Source organism: Tinamus guttatus, unplaced genomic scaffold (assembly GCF_059628265.1).
Source record: "Tinamus guttatus ecotype Peru unplaced genomic scaffold, ASM5962826v1 Tinamus_guttatus_pri_ptg000111l, whole genome shotgun sequence".
NCBI classification, from domain to species: Eukaryota; Metazoa; Chordata; class Aves; order Tinamiformes; family Tinamidae; genus Tinamus; species Tinamus guttatus.
The window spans coordinates 79,196-101,897 of record NW_028288645.1 but is presented as its reverse complement, the minus strand read 5'-3'; the positions used below and the strand labels follow the sequence as shown (position 1 = coordinate 101,897).

The 22,702-nt window shown below is 43.7% G+C and overlaps 1 protein-coding gene across 1 annotated transcript; it reads left to right on the top strand.

The window, feature by feature from the left end:
* The first annotated feature begins 332 nt into the window (after positions 1–332).
* Positions 333–9,805, top strand: LOC104574945 (phosphatidylinositol 3-kinase regulatory subunit alpha). The gene is made up of 8 exons (XM_088521015.1): positions 333–484; positions 610–790; positions 1,253–1,378; positions 2,413–2,555; positions 2,823–2,999; positions 3,099–3,167; positions 8,126–8,296; positions 8,737–9,805. Exons 1-8 carry the CDS (start codon positions 456–458, stop codon positions 8,924–8,926), a joined length of 1,086 nt encoding a protein of 361 aa, XP_088377141.1. The 5' UTR covers positions 333–455; the 3' UTR covers positions 8,927–9,805.
* Positions 9,806–22,702: the final 12,897 nt, after the last annotated feature.

Sequence of the window (22,702 nt, the reverse complement as noted above, 5' to 3'; positions counted from 1 at the left end):
CTTTCATCGAGACCCTCAAATCCAGGCACAATAGTTAATAATAAACCAGACTAGCAAGTGCCATATATTAACAACATTTTTAACTGTGCTATATATAGGTACATTAGACCAGCTTCTCCAATTGCCTGGGCTTGTATGAACAAGCAGAAAGACTTTTGCATTAATATTATTTTGTTCCAACAGTCAGAGGATATTGAAGATACCATTTTTATATTCGATTTGTTCACTAGTAATATTATATAAGCTATTAAGAAGCTGTGGTCATATGGAGATCAGGAAGGCTCTTAAAAATAGTTCTTTTAAAGCAGAAGAAATTAGAGCACAGTGAGAGAAGAAATGAGTGAGAAGTAGCTGAAATCATTGACTGCTTTTGATTTCATTTTAGGGAAGAAGTAAATGAGAAGCTTCGAGATACTGCTGATGGTACCTTTTTGGTACGAGATGCTTCAACCAAAATGCATGGGGACTATACCCTTACACTAAGGTATGATAGCTACACTAGATTGGTAACACCTAACAGTATACATGAAATACTAAATATGAAAATGCATGTTCTTTAGGCAATAGTATTTGAATTATGCCTGAATTTTCAACAAACTTCATTTGCAGGAAAGGAGGAAACAACAAATTGATCAAAATATTTCACCGAGATGGGAAATACGGCTTTTCTGACCCCTTAACTTTCAACTCTGTGGTCGAGCTAATAAACCACTACCGGAATGAATCTCTAGCCCAGTATAATCCTAAACTGGATGTAAAATTACTGTATCCAGTATCTAAGTACCAGCAGGTAATTTGGTTTATTTTCTTTGTGTTCCACTTAAATACAGAGAAGTTATTACAATCTGAGGTGTCACTGATTATGAAGAACCTCACGCCTGTTGATATTTGAAAAAAAAGAATATAAAGCTAGATTCAAAAAAAAAAAGCCGTAAATTGCAAATAGATAATTAAAACTTTACATATTGTATATACAAGAAATAAAGTCATTATGCTAATAAATATATCACTCATTAACAATGAATTATATAATTTTTAGTACAAAGCTGTGCATTTGCAATGCACTTTTTTGTCATTAATTTTATTTCTAATTTGCATATTGTATGCATATAGTATGTGGTATCTCCATATTGATGAGATACCACCTCTTCAATGCAAAATATTTGGGCATTTTTAAGCGGCATTATCCTGCAAATCTTTGCAGTGTAATTGTTTCTTTACTGGATATATTTCCTTCTTCCCATCCTCCCAGGATCAAGTAGTAAAAGAGGATAGCATTGAAGCAGTGGGAAAGAAATTACATGAATATAATACCCAGTTCCAAGAAAAAAGCCGAGAATATGACAGACTCTATGAAGACTATACAAGAACATCTCAGGTGAGCTACATTTGAAACCAGACAGAAAGTGGAGGTTGTCTTCTGTGGTTTTAGAAGAATATTGCTATAAATCCATCCTGCCATCTCTGACAGCCACCTCCTCCTGCTCCCTTCCTCCACCACTACCATTGCCTAAAAGAGGAAACATACTTGATGTGCTTGCTCTGTATAATGGAATTGCTTACTCATGGTTAAACCATCACCACCTGCAACCTGACCCCATGGTTAAGCCCAACACCTGCATCCAGAGCAAGCTCAGAACTCCCTTGGTTAGCAGCACTTCTGCACACTGACCTCATCAGGTCAAGCGCAGATTTTCAAGACATATTTGTAAGGGAACTTTGTGTTTTATTATTAGTTTTATTATTAGTTTTTGAAGGAGCTGGCTTCATCTATGCAGAGTGGAGAGGTGATGTGTAGATATAGTGCAGGATTGAAAAGGTGGCTCTATGCTTCTTTCATTTTAACCGGGTCTTGAAATGCCAATGGGATTAGTGCTGTTGGTGCTGTTTTACAGCCTAAGGATCAAGACAGCTTCCTACAATATAGAGGAAATATGCCTAAAAATAACCAAAGCAAGGTCTAGGTATTCAAGCAACCTGAAAGTTGCCTTAAAGACTTGGATATCATCTAGCTGTGTAGGTGCAGGAGGATGGAATAGATTAAATCTGGAGATTTGTTCAGTGCTACATCTTAGAATGCAGCTATACTTCCAAGAACATTAGTTGTTAGAAAGGGCAAAGTGCAGTGCCATAAACTTCCAATTCTCACAAATAAAACTTATTTATACAAAACAAATATTGAAACTAGGCCTTTGTCTAGCAGTTTGCCTTTCTTGGAAAGCCTCATGGTGTTAGCAGTTTGCACAGGCCCGTTTTCTATTTTTTGTAAGGCTTTGCAGACAGAATGCATTCTTAGTAAAGGGATTTAAGCCATTCTGTTAAAACATACTAAAGTCTCTCTTCAGTGATACAAACCAATAAATTATCCCTTCTGTTTGATAAGAACTGTAATAACAATTATTTTATTTTCAGGAAATTCAAATGAAAAGAACAGCTATTGAAGCATTTAATGAAACAATAAAAATATTTGAAGAGCAGTGCCAGACACAAGAAAGATACAGTAAGGAATACATTGAAAAATTTAAACGTGAAGGAAATGAGAAGGAAATACAAAGGTCAGTATTTGTATTTGTACTTCAAATTGTATGCTTTTTAGGAAAGAAACAGTATGAAGTACAGATCTACCTAAAATTATAGTACATTGGCAAGTATACAGTTCAGTTGTAAGCTAAGCAAGCCTCAAGTAGGGTAGAAGTGAGTTTGCTCAATGTGCACCTACATCTAGAGAAATAATCTATTCTCTTAAATATCTACATAAGAAAATAGTAGATTAAGTTGTGAATAAGTCATGAGAGTATAACCTACCAAATTATGCCATTCAGAATTATGCACAACTATGAAAAATTGAAGTCTCGAATAAGTGAAATTGTGGACAGCCGGCACAGATTAGAAGAGGATTTGAAGAAGCAAGCAGCTGAATATAGAGAGATAGACAAGCGTATGAACAGCATTAAACCAGACCTGATACAGCTGAGGAAAACAAGAGACCAGTATTTAATGTAAGTATCATTATGAATTAATAAAAATGTATTTTAAGTTTGTTTTTATTAGCATCTGACTTCTCTGAATAACAACTTCTTTGTGTGATTTTTGTCTAGGTGGCTGACTCAAAAAGGTGTTCGGCAGAAGAAGCTTAATGAATGGCTGGGCAATGAAAATACAGAAGAGTGAGTATTAAAAGATTTAAATATTCCTGGTATTTCAATTCATCTTATATAATAATGAGATAAAGCATATTTAATTCCAAGACCACAAAGAGGAAATCTCAAGCCTAGTTATCCACTGGCAGTGTACACTTAACACATGGCAGCCTCCATAATGCAAGCATTAGAAGGGACTCTTATCTCATCCTCTAGTGCCATTGTTCAGAGAGGTACATAATCAGGCATCTATACAGCAAAATAGCAAAGCACTGGAACCTAGCCAGTGTCTTTATTCTTACCAGTAAAGTAAATGTCATAAGGTGTTAGTATCTTGGAGGGATGTTACATGGAAGGGTAAGCATTCATGTCTCAGGCATAGGTAGGCTCTTTCCAAAGCTCAAATATTAGTACCAGGGAGCCATCCAGTATAGTGGTACCAAAGTAGTATATCACCATGGTATCAGAGATGATAAAATGTGTTTGTTGAAGAGTGATTCTTCTCTGCTTTATGGTTTGGTTAATTTTTCTGAGAAGTAGTAGCAAGACAGTATTATGTCATTTGAGCAATTCAGTTTCATTTATGTTTTTGACGTGGGCTTGGCCACTGAATAGGTATCATTTAATTCCTGGGTGAAAGGCATCCAGTTGGTGAGAATGTAAACCAATGTCACAGTTTATCCTACCAACGAAGGGAATGGATTCAAGAAGGAGAAGGCAGATATGGCAGATTAACAGCTCGCTGGGCTTGGCAACAGGGTTTTGGTTTCTATGACTATGGGACTTTGTTTGATGACCACCAGCTAGTGGGGAATGATGGGAACCATCTCAGCAAGAGCGGCACATGTCTCTTTGCCAACCTGGTTAGGAGGGCTTTAAACTAGGCAAGAAGGGGGAAGGGGAGTGTCACACAGACACGGCGATCATTACCACACAGCCAAGGTCACATGGTGTCCAGCGGGAGTATGGTAGTAGGGAAGTAAGGATAGGAAATGATTATAGAGGGTCCTCTTTCACCCTTCCTGGGGAACCTGCAAGCTCAGTTACTTCCCTGAAATGCCTGTACGCCAATGCGCGAAGCATGGGGAATAAGCAGGACGAACTGGAGATCTGTGTGTGGTCCCAGGGTCATGATCTCATTGGAATCACAGAGACGTGGTGGGATAGCTCGCACGACTGGAGCGCTGCCATGGAAGGCTATGTGCTCTTTAGGAAGGACAGGCTGGGAAGGCGAGGTGGTGGAGTTGCTCTTTATGTGAGAGAGCAACTGGAATGCATGGAGCTCAACCTGGGGGTGGATGATGAGTGAATTGAGTGGGTAAGGGTTAAAGGGCAGGCTAATGTGGGAGACACTGTGGTGGGTGTCTGCTACAGGCCACCTGACCAGGATGAGGAAGTTGATGAGGCCTTCTATAGCCAGCTGGATGTTGCCTCACAGTCACAGGCCCTGGTTCTCATGGGGGACTTCAACCACCCTGACATCAACTGGAAGGACAACACAGCCAGGCACAAACAGTCCTGGAGGTTTCTGCAGTGCATTGATGATAACTTTTTGACGTAGGTTGTGGAGGAGCCGATGAGGAGAGGTGGGCTACTGGACCTCGTGCTAACAAATAGGGAGAGAGACTTGTAGGAGAAGTGAAGGTGGGGGTTAGCCTTGGCTGCAGTGACCATGAGTTGGTGGAGTTCAGGATGCAACGAGGAGGAGGCAGGGCTGTAAGTAGCCTTGCACCCATGGACTTCAGGAGGGCCAACTTTGGCCTCTTCAGAGACCGCCTCAGAAGAATCTCCTGGGCTAGAGCTCTAGAAGGAAGGGGGGCCCAAGAGAGCTGGTTAGTTTTCAAGCGGCACTTCCTCCACGCCCAGCAACAGTGCATCCCTGTGTGTAAGAAGTCAGGCAGAGGGGGCAGGAGACCTGCGTGGATGAGCAAGGAGCTTGTGGCTATGCTCAAGCAGAAGGTGGCGGTATACAGAATGTGGAAAAAAGGACAGGCCCCCTGGGAGAAATACAGGAATGTAGTCAGGGAATGCAGAGATGCGACAAGGAAAGCTAAGGCACGTCTGGAACGCAATCTGGCAAGGGGTGTTAAAAATAACAAGAAAAGCTTCTTCAAATATATGAACAGCAAAAGGAAGATCAGGGAAAACGTGGGTCCGCTGGTGAATGGGATGGGTACCCTGGTTACAAATAACACAGAAAAAGCAGAGTTGCTGAATGCCTTCATTGCTTCGGTGTTTACCAAGGGCAGCCCTTTAGAGTCCCAGGCCCTAGGGACAAGAGAAGAAGCCTGGAGAGAGGAAGACTCGCCCTGGGTAGAGGAAGATTGGGTCAGAGAGCACCTAAGGAAACTCGATACCCACAAATCCATGGGCCCTGATGGGATGCACCCCAGAGTTCTGCATGAGCTGGTGGATGTCTTAGCTAAGCCACTCTCCATCATCTTTGAAAGATCCTGGAGAAAGGGGGAGGTGCCGGAGGACTGGAAGAAGGCCAATGTCACGCCAGCCTTCAAAAAAGGCAAGAAGGAGGACCTAGGCAACTACAGGCCAGTGAGCCTCACCTCCGTCCCCCGGAAAAGTGATGGAACGGCTCATGCTGGCTGTTGTCTCCAGGCACGTGGAGGACAAGAAGGTGCTCAAGAGTAGTCAGCAAGAATTCACCAAGTGGAAATCTTGATTGACTAACCTGATAGCCTTCTATGATGGAATGACCGGCTGGATAGATGAGGGGAGAGGAGTGGGTCGTCTATCTTGACTTCACCAAGGCTTTTGACATTGTCCCTCACAACATCCTCCTGGGCAAGCTCCGGAAGTGTAGGATAGATAAGTGGATAGTGAGGTGGATTAGGAACTGGCTGGATGGCAGAGCTCAGAGGGTGGTGATCAGCAGTGCAGAGTCTAGTTGGAGGCCTGTAGCTAGCGGTGTCCCCCAGGGGTCAGTCCTCAGTCCACTCCTGTTCAATTTATTCATCAATGAGCTGGATGAAGGCACAGAGTGCTCCCTCAGCAAGTTTGCTGATGATACGAAACTGGGAGGAGTAGCTGATACCCCAGAGGGCTGCGCTGCCATCCAGAGGGACCTGGACAGACTGGACAACTGGGCGGTGAAAAACCTCATGCAATTCAACAAGGCCAAGTGCAAGGTTCTGCACCTGGGGAGGAATAACCCCAGACACCAGTACAGGCTGGGGACTGACCTTCTGGAGAGCAGCTCTGCAGAGAGAGACCTGAGTGTCATGGTGGACGACGAGTTGATCATGAGGCAGCAGTGTGCTCTCGTGGCCAAGAAGGCCAATGGGATCCTGGGGTGCGTTAAGAAGAGCGTCTCCAGCAGGTTGAGGGAGGGGATCCTGCCCCTCAGCCCTGGTGAGGCCACATCTGGAGCACTCTTTCCAGTTCTGGGCTCCCCAGTACAAGAGGGATGTGGATCTGCTGGAGAGAGTCCAGCGCAGGGCTACAAGGATGATCAGGGGCCTGGAACATCTGCCCTATGAGGAGAGGCTGAGGGAGCTGGGCCTGTTCAGCCTGGAGAAGAGAAGGCTGAGAGGGGACCTGATCAGTGTCTATAAGTACCTCAAGGGAGGCAGTGAGGAGGATGGGGCTGGCCTCTTTTCAGGGATGGCCACCGACAGAACTAGAGGTAATGGCCACAAACTGAAGCACCAAAAGTTCTGCATGAGCTTAAGGAAAAATTTCTTAACAGTGAGGGTGACAGAGCACTGGAACAGGCTGCCCAGAGAGCTTGTGGAGTCTCCTTCTCTGGAGATCTTCCAAACCCGCTTGGACGCAGTCCTGTGTCATGTGCTCTAGGTGACCCTGCGTGTGCAGGAGGGTTGGACTAGATGATCTCTAGAGGTCCCTTCCAACCTTAAGCATTCTATGATTCTATGATTTAAAATACTAAGCATAGAAGCAATGAACAGATATATATATATATATATATATAAATAAATGAAAAAAGAATCTTGTGAGTAAAAATCCATAAAATCCATATCAACAGTGTCACTTATGTAATTTCCTGTTATGCTTTTTACACTGCCTGGCTGAGTGACGTGTAGCAAGAAGACTATATTGACAATGACTGTTTTGTGGGCTTACATCCTAGCCTTGTCCATGTTAGTGGACTGTTTTAGTTTGGTTTGGTTTACTTAGTCACCTACTGTTATCCTGGAAATCGTGCTGTGACTGCCTTGGTAGAAGTAAGGTTACAAAACTGGCAGAGATGTTTTGAAGCCATGTCATTCACGCAGTTCTAGCACAGATCAAAGGTGATATAATGGAGAATATGTAGCCACCGGTTTCCACTTGTAAAATAGTGCTGTTCACACAACAAATTTGGAGATGTCTTCTTTCATGGTGGTCTTTAGCTCGGAGGGGTCTATTCAACTTTGAATTATCTTTATAGTTGGTGACTGTTTTGGAAGAAAAAAAAAAATCTGTATTATATGCTCTTATAATCTAGTTATAAGTAGAGAGACTACTGTATCATTTCACCCTTTTCATGCAGCCATCTCCCCTATGAGTAATTAGTCTGTCTACTTGTATGGCTGCTCATAGCTTTCCCAAGCAGCAGCTGTAGTCGATATACTGCATTATTTTTCACTGCTGATCAAGTATTCTGATTTGTAAACGAAGCTGACTCAGGAGGAATTGATTTCACTGGGCTTGTTATTTACCAAAACAGCGAGCAACAGTAAAAGCACTGAGGTTCTTGCAGCAGATACTGAAAGATAAAACAGCATCCTTTTATTTCCTTCTTCAGATTTACATGAGTATTTTTAAAAGAAACAAGGACCAGAACTTACATTTTATTTTTACTCAGCAGTTGAAATGTTGCAGTATTACATGATTTACATCCCTTGATTTACCAGGGAGGCTACTAGCCACTGACTTACTTTTTTAAGTAGTGTGAAGGAGGAATTAGTTTGCTCTTGGGTTTTGCTTGGTAACACATTTCGTAAATGTATTTTGTCATATTTCAACAGCCAATACTCCATGGTAGAAGATGATGAGGACTTGCCCCATCATGATGAGAGAACATGGAATGTGGGAAATATCAATAGAAGCCAAGCTGAAAATCTGCTGCGGAGCAAGCGAGATGGAACATTCCTTGTTCGAGAGAGTAGCAAACAAGGCTGCTATGCTTGCTCTGTCATGTACGTACCCTGCTTTGAGAATGATGCAACCTGAGGGGCAGATGTAAACTGGCATATGCAGGGACCCCACTGTATCTAGGGCTGAGAAGCAGATACCAAACTCTGCCTGAGACCACCCTTTCCTGTTGCTGCTCCTCCCTTCCTACATAGCTCCATCCTGTGGCACTCCTGCAGATGAGCCTCATGGAGAAGGAGGGGAATCAGAGCATGGAATACCTCCTATATGTTCATCTGTAGTGTCCTGTCTGCTTACTGTCTTTAAAAGTTAACAGATCATGTGGGAATTTTGGTTAAACCTAGACTTTTACCATTATCCCAATATACAAGACAGAAATTACATACAGTGAATAGCATTGGAAGATGTTTTGCCAATACCATATTTTCTAGTTCATCTTGATTGTACTGTTGAACTAAAACCTACTTCTTGTTTTCCTTTTTAGGGTGGATGGAGAAGTAAAGCACTGTGTGATAAACAAAACACCTACTGGGTATGGATTTGCAGAGCCATATAACTTGTACAACTCGCTCAAAGAACTGGTGCTACATTATCAACACACGTCGCTTGTGCAGCACAATGACTCTCTCAATGTCACGCTAGCCTACCCAGTATATGCACAACAGAGGCGATGAAGATGTTAATACTCTGGGCTGTTTTTTCTAAAGAAAAGATTTGACAACATTGAGGCCTCTAGAGAAAGGAGGCTCCTTTCAGCCTTACTCAAGAATTCGAGCTGCAGTATCAAAGCTATCTGTCTTCAGATGGGACTAGAGCTTTTCTTCACAACTGCAGTGGGAGAGATCACAGTATTAAGCTGTGAATGTATGTTTCTAATCTGAAGTGCTTTTTTTTAATTAAGAAAAGAAAAACACAAGAGAGAAATCCTAACCTGATCTCCCTGCAGGGACATAGAGGCCTTTAACCATGGTGCTTGTTTACGACCACTTCTGAAGCTTTACCAGCTAGAATGTTGGATTTTGCAGACCACAGGTGTCAGAGGTCTTCGCGATCCAGTTATTGGAATTTCTTGGTCACAACCTGGTTTGGATTTGGTGTTGCTGCACTTGATGGATCCAGACACACAGCATTGCGGATTTTTTGGATTCTGGTGAAAGATATGTAGCAGAATGGCACTTTCGTTTCTAAGAGACACTTTAAAAGGACGCCAGTTACAATATATTGTTCAGAGGAATTGTAATAGCAAAGTGCCAGGAAGTGTTTTGTTTAGATGTTTAAAAATCCTGTTTTAAGAATATATTTAAGACTGAAGAAAACAGGACTTTAAATGGCATACAATATATAATAATGTAAATAGTATTGGATGACTAGCTATCATTGATGGAAACTATCAATACCAAACTGCTTCTCTCTCCCCTTGTTGGTTTGCCGAAAGCTGAATCCTTAGACCGTGCTATGCAATACTGAATTTTCTTTCGGCTTTGGTCTTGTCTCAAGCATATCTACAGGTTAAGCTTGTTTTTCATTCTTCTTTCCTTGCCTTCTTTTTCTTTCTTTCTTTTGCCTGAGAATATATTTCCTGATGATAATTTTTTTTTTAAGAAATGTACAGGAAGCCAGCAAGAGAATTAAAACTATGAAATATTTTACCATTTTCTTTGTATAGAATATTGAGCTACTAGCTCAAAGTTTAAAAAGTTCATTATTTTTTGACTAAATATTTTGTTGGGCAGTGCCAGATAAGCTTCAAAGCTGCTTTATTGAATAAAAGTATATGAATATTACAAATTATCAATGAGTCCAACAATATTGTTTCATCTTTAGAATATGGTATCGTGCTATGTTTGCTTCATGAAACATTTTGAACTTCCGCCTTGATTGTCTTTGTATTTGGAAGAAGAAAAGTTGTATATCCTTTTGTGATAAAGACTGCAGAAAAAAAAAGGAAGATTTGGCTATGAGGAGAGTTTGAATTTCAGAATTAATCTGCTCTTCATAGTAAATAAATGACATCTTGACCTACTGTTGCAGAATTTTTGTTAGCATGTTGAGATATTTTCATTTCATATGAAGGAAGTTTCTCTAAAGAATTACCTAGGATTTTTTATTGTATTAGTGTTGTGGAAAAAATATCACCTTTGCTCAGAACAATTGGATGCAATGTAGAGCTTATTAAGACTGGAAAACCTATGTTTTAAATATCATCAGGCTGTCATAATTAACATTTCAGATTTATTTTCATAAGTTTATGGACTAAGGCAATATCAAAGCAAATACTTTTATAATTCAGCACCAAAGACTTGTAGAATTGTAGTTTTGTTAAAGGAAACAACTGCGTGAATCCCACTAACACAAACTTATTAAGAATTCTGGGACTCTCGACTGTGGGTGGCTTGAAATGGTTAATAATTTCTGAAACCATGCTGAGTAAATTCACATATTACAAACTGATAAAATGTTCAGAGAAGTCTTGAAAAAGTTCTGACTAAGTGAAGATAAGAGTTTACTCTTCCCTTGAGGTACAAAGTGAAAACCCATTACTATTAAAGGTATTTGTACACATACAATCAAAAGAGTCAGACCCATGGAGTTCTCTCATAATAGCTCTGTTTTAGAAATATATGTTATGAGACAAAATATGCAGTATTTATTAAGCTATTGGAAATAATAGGATATTTGCCAGTCACCAGTATTTTTATATTATCTCTTAATTTTTACATTATCCCTTCATTTCTGTTGCTTTAAGGCTTTTGTTTTTATTTGGATTTTGTGCCTTTTTGGTGGGTTATTCTTGCTTTCCTGTAGATGTATTTTCTTACTGAAACTTGTATCAGGAAACACGATTTAATCAATGTTATTATATCAAGATGGTCATTGCTTAAAAAAAAAAATTATTCAGATTTTTTTTTTTCTGAGTAGAATTTTAGTCTTTATCTCTTCCTCATTCTCCTCCAGTCAGGTGTCTTAGAATGGGACCATGTGAATTTAGTTTTCTAGTAACTTTCTTTTACTATTGAAAGCTCCAACAAGTGTTTGCATGACAGTCATACTACCGCGCTTAAATTTAGAAATCAGTTAGGTGTGCAACAATTTAACACTTGTAGCAGTCCAAAATACTCTTCTGACGTTACTTTTGGAAATTTTAGGTGTAAATTTGTACCTTATGTTTCTCTAAGAAAATTATATGTAATCAGAATTGATGCTTCACTTAATATTTCTCAAGAAAATCTATGGTTATTTTCTTTCTAATTTGGATCTAATTTTCTTCATATTAAGAAAACTTGTGCTATGTCAGTGGGCCATATTCTTAGCATGTCCAGCCCATTTTGGGATGCCATTTGTTGCTCTGTTGTGCCATACTATACAACATCTGTGGTTACAGCAGAGAAAAATAGTGTTTGTGCAAATTTGGCCCTGGCTTTTCTTCCATAAGCAACAGCAAGTCAAGCACTGTGTTGTGGGAACTAGGACATAGGGCTTCTCAGAGAGAAGTCCTGCCTACACAGAGTCTGTGCAATGCACAAGGATCACTTAAGGATCACTTAAGCCCTTGGAAGGAGTTCTATATTGTCCCAGCATTGGGTGGCCTCTACATTTCCCTTCCTCTACAACACACAGCACTGCATCCTGCCAAAGGCCCTGTTCACTGCAGGGTTGTTTTTCCTTAATATACCATATTGCTCACTCCACTTTTGATTTTATATAAAACAGACTATCTGGAAAAAAATATGAATATTACTGAAGAAACATGATGATTTTCTGTATTTCTATTGATATATAGTGTTCCCATCTAATAATGGTTTGGAGTGGGTTATGGTTCAGGTGTTTTTTGTTCTTTTGGGGGGTGGAATTTTTTTTGTTTTATTTTAAATCCCTGAGTATGCTGTACTGCAGCAGCACTTTCACAAGGCTTTTGAAAGCTATGACACATAGCACCGAGAACCTAGTACTCTCAAGCAATATGAAGAAAAAACATGCGAGTTTTTGTTTTCTTTAATTTGAAATTTGGATTTGAGGGTTTGGGAGTGTGCATGGTTGTGTGCATATGTGCACACATATGCAGTGTGGATGTATGAATAGATCCTAATATAGGTCCATTTGCACCAAACATAACCTTTTTGCTGACTTCAGTAAGTGACATCATTAATTTCATTTACACATGTACACACTATCTAGGTGGGTGCAGCATGTTTCTGAATACAATTAAAAGGCCAAGTTTCTCTGTTTTTTATTTTACTTTATTTTAAAAGCTTGTCTGTATGGTTCACTTATCTAAGAAATCTTGTCAAACAATCTGTAAAACCAAATCTTCAAATTTTCTATTTGGTGTCAACTATTCTGTAGTAAAGAAATGGCTTTGTCTTTGTAATTGGCAATGAAATAATAATGCTTGGGAAAACCTTCAGATGCTTCTAATGGGGAAAAACTTCTGCCAATTTTCACACAGTGATTTTGCTATGCATGGTATTAAGTTGGGAAAGTGAATCCTGATGCTATTTTTTTCAGGGTCACTTTAGAAATGGGCAGCTCAAAGCACAATGCCTCCCATGGGACAAGGTTCCAAAATGCAACATTTTATGTAGAATAATCATGTATTTACTGCAGTAGAAGATTAAATGGGCCATGTGAGTTGGTAATGTTATATTGCACTTGTTCTGATGAGACTGCATTAGCTGTCCAAGATGCTGCTATTTTTTTATTATTATTGTTTTAAAAATAAAGCTCTGTTCTGTTAAATGTGTTTAAAACATTAAGATTACTTTGTTTCAAAATGGTCTTTGAGGAGGTGGAGGATAAGGTGAGTTGTAAATTGCCTTTACAAGGCAACAATGAAAACTTGCCCCCTTGAAATTTTGTTCAAGCATAGAATTGATGGAGCCGTGTATTGGTTTTAAGTTGCTTTAAAAAATGTACTAAGTCTTCAAGCAGAATAAAGGTTGTTTTGAAACAGCATTTCAATTGCTGAGGCTTCAGGAAGGACTGAAAGATTTATTCAACAGACTCCTTTGCTGGCTTCCTCTATATATGTGCCCTACTTTAAAAATGTCCATATTATAGGGAACTAGAAAGCAAATGATTTCAGCTGAGTCACAGCCCTCCTGTTTAATGAACTGAATGGAGTAGCTGAGTACCTCCAAAATAGACTCATACCAGCTAGTGTCAAAATGAGAGTTCTCCTAATCTCATATCATACTCCTGCAAAAGAAGTATAATATTAATGATCTATGTCTGCCCTTTTACACTGCAGATGATAAGAGTCTGTCTCTCCTGAAATCAGTGCAAATTTTCTCACTGATTTCCATGGAGCAAGCTTGACAAACTTTGTATCCAAACATAATCTGCTAGCTACGTGAATGTACCAGATTGTGAAAACCAACATGAGAATGAAAAAAAAGGGTTGAAGTGAGCAGGAACAGGACAAGATCAGTTCGAGCACTGTTTCCTTGCACTCATTATTATAATGCAGTATCTTAATTTCTTCATGCCCATCTGGATTCTGCCTCAGGAGTGGTTATCCAGGGATGCCAGTCAGACAGTCCAGAAACAGAATAAGATGCCTATTTCCATTCCAAAATCTGCCTGTTTTGCTCATTCCAGTGACATAATACCCATGGCCGGTATCCGGGCACCACAGAACTATAGTAGTTGCTAGTAATTGCAACACTCTCACTAGGCCTTAGAGGTTCTTATAAGAAATATATATTAAAAGCTACTCTTACAGTTTTGCTCCATTTATTATGAAGTGATGTTGGATCTCAGATGAACATACTTTTTGCAGCTTTCCTTGTTAGTAAACTGATTGCTTTAAATAAGCACTATTCTTTTAAATAGTTGAGCTCTTTTCTGCTCCCAGAGTATATGTTTAGCAACACAACCTCCTCTGCAACCCCAGAGCTCAACATCCAAAAATAAGGTTAGTTAGGTCATGACTCACACATCTTCCATCATCAGCTATTGGGAGGAATTATGACTGGTTGATCATAATCTGCAGACCAGCAGATTTCTGGCCAGTATCATACACTGCATAGAAATCATACTTGTCAGACAGTGGGAAAAATAGTTTGCAAAAATGTAATTCTATTTTTGTTGTCTACAGACAAACACACTCCCACTTATCTGCTTTCTTGCTGAGATTTGGTGGTCATTTTTCGGTGGCAATATGAAAAGCCGCATTCAATTAAATTTATCTTTATGCAGTTACAAGTGGGTGTGTATTGGAGATGGAAATTTCTATGATCTGTAGAGTCATAAAAATCCCCTGTGGGAAGCAGAGGCCAGACCGTGAGAAAGAAGATGTTTGCCTGCCTGGACTGAGCAATAAGGAGCACGGAGGCAGCTGCTCAGCCCGGTTCACAGGCAGCCCCCTCCGAAAACCTGTTGAAGCCAGCCGCTCGGCTGGGCTTGTAGCCAACTTAACCGCAGACATCCTCCAAACTAGCTTTGTAGGTCAAACACATGGAAATGAGGAAGAAGAGGAGGAAGGCAGGACCCTCGAATTGAGGGCTGGGACCCCTGACTGGTATCCGCGCCTGTGTACCCCAGGGGGAGAGGTGCGCAACTGAAGGAGGAGTTTGTCCGCCTCCCGGGCTGCCTCCTGGGTTGTACTGACCCTACGTGCCAGGATGCACCAAGTATAGAAAGGACAGTGCGGAGAGAGCGGGGAAGAGGAGAAACTCCAAACTCTGAGGTCTACGCTGTCTCCATGGGAGCCAGTCAGCAACTCTCTCTCTCTGGTCTGCCAACTCGAGAGGGTGTTTGGGTCCAGTATTCCACTGGCAGGTATCACCTCGTGAGTAGTTATCCATACTTTGCTTCTTTAATGTGCTTTCACCTGAATAAATGCTTGATGTATTCACCTTGTTCTGGCGTGATTATTGCCGAATCCCCAGCCCATCTGGAACATAATTGGCGACGAGGATGGGATTCGGCAATTAAAGAGTGGAACTCACTAGTGGAGTGCATAGCTAGGTGAGGTCGTGCCACTGGATAGAAATTGTTTGTGCTATTGAAATAGTTGAACTCACTAAGGCGAGTGCACAGCTACGTGAGGTCGTGCCACTTGATAGAAATCGTGTTTGTACTATTTGTGTTTGTGGTCTTTATTGTGTGTGCGACATGCGGCGGTTCTTTTTTGGGAGAGCTGCAGGCAGCAAGGGTGACTGTAGAGAGGCTGTGCCTCCGAGGGAGCGTCCTGAATGGAGGCCAGAACCGTGGAATGCTCTATGTGACCGATGGGAGACCTGCACCCCGGTATCTCCAGAACCGTGGACCCAGAAGGACCCCAGGGCGATGTTACAGTATTGGGGTCGGTTTGGGAAGACTGACCATACTAACAACTCGGTCCGACTGGAACATGCCGGTCGGATGGGAGGTGCTCTGCTGTGTGCATATAAGATTTTAGTGGGGCACCTAAAAGAGGAACAGGAGAGGAATCAGCTCCTCTAAGAGCAGTTAGAGGTGGTCCGAGCCACCCAGGTGGTGCAGAGGCAGGCTCTGCTGGAGACAAACGATCAGAGGGAGCTCCTGGAGGAGAAATGTGCTAAATTGGCGACACAGTATGCGGTACGAGTGGTAAAGAACAGGTGAGGGAGAAAACTGGAGCAGAAGGGGAGCCGGGTACGGACCATTGTCATCGACCCTGACTGGGACCCGACAACTTGGGATGGGGATATTTGGGAATCAGATGAGGAAGTCCCCATACTGGAGGAGAAGGGCCCATTGCAGGACGAACCAAAAAGGCAAGCTGCCCCGGTAATACGAAGGAAAGCTGTGCTGCCAGGGCCAGGACAAGTGGTGCAACATGATGAGCTAACCGATTTTACCCCCAAAGATATTAAGAATCTGGTGAGCAAATACAAACAACAACCCGGGAAGAAACCACAGTCCTGGATGGTAAGATTAATGGAAGAAGGGGCTGATTCGGTGATAATTGACAATGTCGATGCCTCGAGGTTTTTGGGGCTAACTAATGACATGTATGTACAGTCCGCCCTACAAAGAGTGGACGGAAGCGGCAAGAGTCTTATTGCTGCGGTAGCCGAGGGTCTCGCTTACCGCCACACTAATGACGGCGATTGGCCACCATCCAGCTCCTCCTGGGTAACTATAAGAAGACAAGCACGCCAGATGCTTAAGGCAGAGGCCATGAAGATTGCTATAGAATTGGGAAGTCCGGAGCTTTATTTACAGCAGCCGTTGTTACCCGGGATGCGAAATAAGTTGTTGGAGGAATGCCCAGGAGTGTGGTGCCCCTATCTAATTCCAGTTCTGATGTCAGAACAAGGAAACCCTATTGAGAACGTAATTGAAAAATTGCAACAGATAGGGGACCTTCCAGGATTGGCGTTAGAGGTGGATGGAAAAGGCGGCAGTGAGAAAAGAGGGCCGAGTGGGAACGCGGGGTCGGAATGCGGGGAGTGAGCTCGGCTCTTCCGCCTGCTTTTACAGAAGGACATTGATAGACAGGAAATTGATGGGAAACCAACAGAAGTATTACGCCAACTAGCACACTGATATAATGTCCGTGCAGTCCAGGCAGCCAAGAAACGCTCAGGAATAATGTCCAAGGCTGATAGATCACAGGTGTTGCGCCCACGGGAGGATGTAGAGAAGATGGTGTTACGATTCAGACTGAAGGAAGAACTGGAACCAGATTTTCCCCCTCAGGAGGGGCTCGGACGCCCAAAACAAGAATAGAGGGGGTGGCCAAGCTCCAGTGTCCGAAGGGTTCCAATGTAACATCGCTTGCCAAGACGATTGACCATTTGTTACACGTGCCATTTATTGGTCAGAACAAAATAGACAAACGGTTCGTGCCTTGGTGGACATGGGAGGTGGTGGGTCACGGTAGTGCACGGGAACCCAGAAAAGCACAGAGGTGAAGTAACCCCTGTTTGGGGTTCGAGTGACCAGCCTGTCAAGGGAAAACTTGTGACTGACTGCCATCAAGCCATACACCAGACTCTTGAAGCTGCTGGGGTGCTGCGAGCAGGGAAGGTCCAGGTGATCCGATCAATCAGAGTGCTCAAGAAGAGAGGGTTGACCAAAGAGTGACCGCCCCTTACCCTGATGAGAGGGATACCCCGTGTGAATTGTGCGGTAGCCACCTCGACTGTAGCATATGAATCTGGAGCGAACTCTAGTCTCTTCCCTGCTAGGGAAGGGTTGGTATTAAACCATAGAGGAATACTTGAATGGGATCCCGCGGGAGGATTTCTCGAAAATTAAGACTCCCCCCGCCACCCCCCCCCCATTCATTTCCCGCCCTGCCACCGCAAGCGAATCAGATGTTCCAGGGTAGAAGGAGGATTGGGAGACAGTGTTGAAACGGAGGGGCCAAGAATCAAAATAATTCCCGAGATTGTGAAAACAGGATTTCTCAAAAACTAAGGCAAACCCACCCCCGCTTCCTCCCCCCGCCTTCCCCCGTGAGCGGATCAGATGTTCTGGGGGGAGGAGGAGGATTGAGAGCCGTACTCTGACTTGTATCCTTGCAGAGAGACTAGGGACATAACTTCAGTATAGAATGCAAGAATGAAGTGACAGCCAAGCTCCAGTATGAGGGGGCACGGAAGGGCCAGCGACCCTGTGTAGAGATCATTAGGTGTGCTGCAAGCACTAAGAATTAAACAAAAAAATGTGTCCTTTGTTCTTAGTTGCACCCAGACCCAGACGTGGGTGCAGAGTGTCGTTGCAGGTATATTGAGAGACGGAGACAATGGAGTCCTCCCTACCGAGATCTGAAAAAATCGTGTGGGACGCGGCCACAGAGAAAGAGCGACAGCTTCAAGCGTGATGGAGACCTGTGAACTTCACCCATGACCAGGGCCTCTGCGCAGTCATCACCTACGTACTGACCCTGGCGAATGTCACCATTGAGAAGGTCTATCTGTGCTCTACCTGCCCCCACCCACCCACCCCCAAAGATGATGCCCTTAAGGCGAGCAATGTTTCCTTTGATACTAAAGAGGGCGGATGCCATTATGGGATCAATCCGCAGAGTAATAATGCAACCATATTAGCTTATGTAGGGAAAGGATGCGTGTGTTCTAGAACAACACGTAAATACATGCTAAGTAATGAAAGTTATAATCAGACTGTGTTCAATGACTCTAATGCGTGTGCTCACAATGTAGTAGTTATTAGAGGCTGTGATTTTGTGTGTGTTACCTATGTTTAATGAGAATCTGTGTGTGTGCTGCCATAATAGCGGCTTGCTACTGCATGAGGCAAGTGAGACACTACCTTGATGACCAGCTGAAAAGTCTAAGTGCCTCCTACCATAGTCAAGGGCAAGACTGGGTTGGCCTCTATGTTGGCCACCAAGAAGAACCTGGAGCTTCGCTGTTGGCTGCAACCCATTAGGCGTTGAGCGGTGGGGACACATGCCATGCTAGACCTTGATGTGAGTGATGGCCACCTCTCTCTGAGGGCCATCTAGGAGGCGAATGTAGGCCAAGCTGCCTGCTGCTGGCACGAGTGACACAGCGTAATTAACTTGTGACTAAGTACACAGAACTCGCATGTAGATTGCTTATGCTGACTTGCACGTAGGCCTGCCAGACTGCTTACGCCACCCTGCACAGTAGGGCGACTTACCATTTTACAAACTCAAAAAAAAAAAAAAAAAAAAAAGAAGAGAAAGAGAGAGAGATGCAAGAACATCATTGCTTGAAGGCACTGGCTCTGGTGATCGCTGCCGTGCAAACATTGACCACGCTACACAGACTGGGTTGCTGGCTAGCAAAATCCTGCAGTGCTACAATGACAGCTTTGCCATCATTGTTGGTAGATGTAGACTCGGCTCGGCGCGCAACCTCACTGCGACAGACATACCCCTGCTTATGCATGAGCATAGGTGTGAGGAGGCAGGGGCATGTGCTGCATGACTCTAAGTGACCACGCCACATCTATGCATGCCCAGATCCGGACCATACAGGATCTGACTCATCAATTGAGAGTAGATGATGATTGGACTCCATTCGGATGATGGACGTGGGGTTGGCCATGGCTACAGAAACTGTTATTAGCGCTATTATTTTTTTTCACGACATTTTTCTGTATTATATGCTGTATTCCTTGTATAATGATGCTGACACGAGGCATGGCTGAGACTGCTATGAAAACATTATCTGTTCAGGTGCTTGGCTACGATAGATTGACCTCTACAGATCACGGGGTGGCATGTATAGGAGGTGGAAATCTTTATGATCTGCAGAGTCATAAAAATCCCCTATGGGAAGCAGAGGCCAGACCGTGAGAAAGAAGATGTTTGCCTGCCTGGGCTGAGCGATAAGGAGCACGGAGGCAGCTGCTCAGCCCGGTTCACAGGCAGCCCCCTCCGAAAAACAGTTGAAGGCAGCCACTCGGCCAGGCTTGTAGCCAACTTAACCACAGGCGTCCTCCAAACTAGCTTTGGAGACCAAACACCCGGAAATGCGGAAGAAGAGGAGGAAGGCAGGACCCTCAAATTGAGGGCTGGGACCCCCGAGTGGTGTGCGTACCTGCGCACCCCGGGGGGAGAGTTGCGCAACTGAAGGAGGAGTGTGTCCGCCCCCCGGCCTGCCTCCTGGGTCGTACTGACCCTATGTGCCAGGATGTACCAGGCACAGAGAGGACACTGCAGAGAGAGCAGGGGCGGGGAGGAGAAACTCCAAACTCTGAGGCCTACGCTGTCTCCGTGGGAGCGGGTCAGCAATTCTCTCTCTCTGGTCTGTCAGCTCAAGAGGATGTTCGGGTCCGGTATCCCGCCGGCAGGTATCACCTTGTGAGTAGTTATCCATACTGTGCTTCTTTAATGTGCTTTCACCTGAATAAATGCTCGATATAGTCACCTCGTTCTGGCGTGATTATTGCTGAATCCCAAGCCCATCTGGAACAGGGTGTGATTTTTATAAAGGCTGACAAACGCTTTTTCCATTGTTTGTGCCCCATTTTTTTTGACTTGCACTATGTCACGTGTACAGTCATATCTCCACACAGGTCCCTTTTTGTCCAAGCAGGGAAGCCCAATGGGCAGAGCCAGTGCTGGGTGACTCTCGGCTTTTTCAACCTTCACTGAATGACCCGGCGAAGGTCACTCACCCCTGAGGGCAGAAGAGCCACATGCTGAGCCTGCACGGTGGGGAGCAGGGCACTTCTCATGAGCAGAGGTCTCTGTGGACCAACAGGGCAGCACCGGGGACAGTGCCTGCCTCAGGGAGCAGGGGCAGTCTGAGCCTGTACTGGGACTGCCAGCGGTTGTGCACAGAAAGACACAACCTCCCGACACCCTTCATGGCCGCTCAGTGCTGTCTGAGAATGGCGGCATGCAAGTCTGGTGAATGGCAGCCACCCTGACATGGCAGACTGAGCACAACATGGCAGGCAGTGAGGCAGGTCCTGGTGACAGCCCTCCTGCAGGCCCTGTGCTGCTCCCTCACTGCCTGTCAGCGTGACATGGCAGCAGGTAAGAGGAGAAGGAGGAGGAGAAGGAGAAGGAAGAAGAGGATAGCTTGGTGACACAGTCCTCCTGTGGGGCCTGTGTTCTCCCCTCGCTGCCAGCCAGCACAACACGGTGGCAGGCGGGAGGAGAAGGATGGTCTGATGACACAGCCCTCCCATGGGCCCTGTGCCTCTCCTCATTGCTGCAATAGCCTCATGGGAGGACCCCTAGCCCACTGGGTCGTGAGGACACTTCCAGGACCCATAGCAGTGATAGGGCACCTGCCAGATGCCCCAAGATTACTGTCTTTACAGGACGCTTGTGTATCTTGAGATCCCACCACATACTGTACAGGCCGGGGGGCCATCTTTGGGGCAGTAAGGTGGCTGTCTCCCTCTTTGGGATGGCTGAGTGGCTGCCTTCCTCTTTCTCTGATACCTGCACTGTATGGTCACCTGCTGTGGCCATGGCCTGGGAGACCAGACCCAGCAACAGCAGCAAGACCTGGCCCAGGGTGGGTCTTCTGCCTCTCCATGGTGCTTGTGCTATGCACCCATCACAGGACCTCCATCCAAAACAGGCCCTATCTAGAAAACTGAGAGACTGGTAAACAGTGTCAAATCCTGTCTGCTTCCCCGGCTAGAAATAAGGGGATGAATAACCAGCTGTGCTTTTGCTGTAGGATGGACACTCAGGAAAGCAGCATTAGGCGTGATTTCAGTCAGACTTTGGTTGCACAAAAGGCACTAGGCCTTTCACAATGGCCCTGACACAACAGAAAGCAGTGACTGTGGGAGCCACATGGAGGGGACAGTTCCGCTAAATCCTTTTTTCTAATCTCTTTGAGGACCTGTGTCTTCAAATATGGAGACTGTCAGAAATAGAAACTCTGTGGGGACTTTCTGGATTCTGAGTAAACAGGCATGAATCAATCAACCACTATTCCAACTTTGGCTAATTTATGTAGAGACCAGAACTTTAACCTCCAAACAAAAATCAGATAACCAGAAAAGTCCTGACAATTTTTTGAAAAATCAGAGTTATTACCCTCCTCTGTGCCCAGATCATATTTACTGCCATCACTGTATTGCATGAACACTTACTGCCTTCTTTCTCCATGTTTTCTACCATGAAGAAATTACCTTTGCATAATAAAAAGGAGACGTTTAGGCCACCGATTTAAACATGCAAACACTTCCAAAAGAAAGATTTAATATGGAGCACACAAAATCATTTAAACTTGCCATCTTCAGGTCTTTGAACAAATAATGCTGACAAAACTAGACATGAATATAGTTTATCCAGACAATGGTTTCACTATCATATGTCTCATATTGTTGAATCCTAAAAAAAATGTAGCTTCAGAAAAAAAATAATGAATCCACACCTGGGAACACTTCTTCCTTCACAAATATTTTCTTCCTATATATGTTTTACTTTATTTTCTTCACAAACCTTGTGCTTTGTGTGAAACAAATGTTATGTGAAGATTGCTGTATGATTTCCTCCTCATTTTTTACTTCATATTACAAATCACCTGAAGTTTTTCTGCAGAACTGTCTACATGGAATTAGGTGAAACAGCTAGACTGAGTCAACATTATTGTGACATGCCTGAAGGGAAATGAGCTGTTGCTTGGTGTGACATCACGTTTGCCTTTCCAGTACCCAGGCGGTTCTTCATGCTGATACCACCTTTTGCTCTGTCTCCCAAACTGTCACTGTACCCAAGGGTACAGCCTTAACCTCTTCCCATCTTAAAGCTTGCTATAGCAACTCTCAGTGGCTTATATGTTGTGGGGCTAAGTGAGAGTAAAGACCTGCAAGAGCCTAAAATGAAAATATTAGAGGAATGCAAATCTAACAGCTGTCAGATCTGGAACCAGCCACAACATACCAGGGGGCAGAGGTAAAGGGGACAGTCTTGTCTCTCATTGCAGCCTCTGGGCAGGACACACACTTCAACATGCTGAAGCCAGGGTCACAGGCACCTTTCTCCTTCCCTGTGAAATCCATGCTGGAATAAT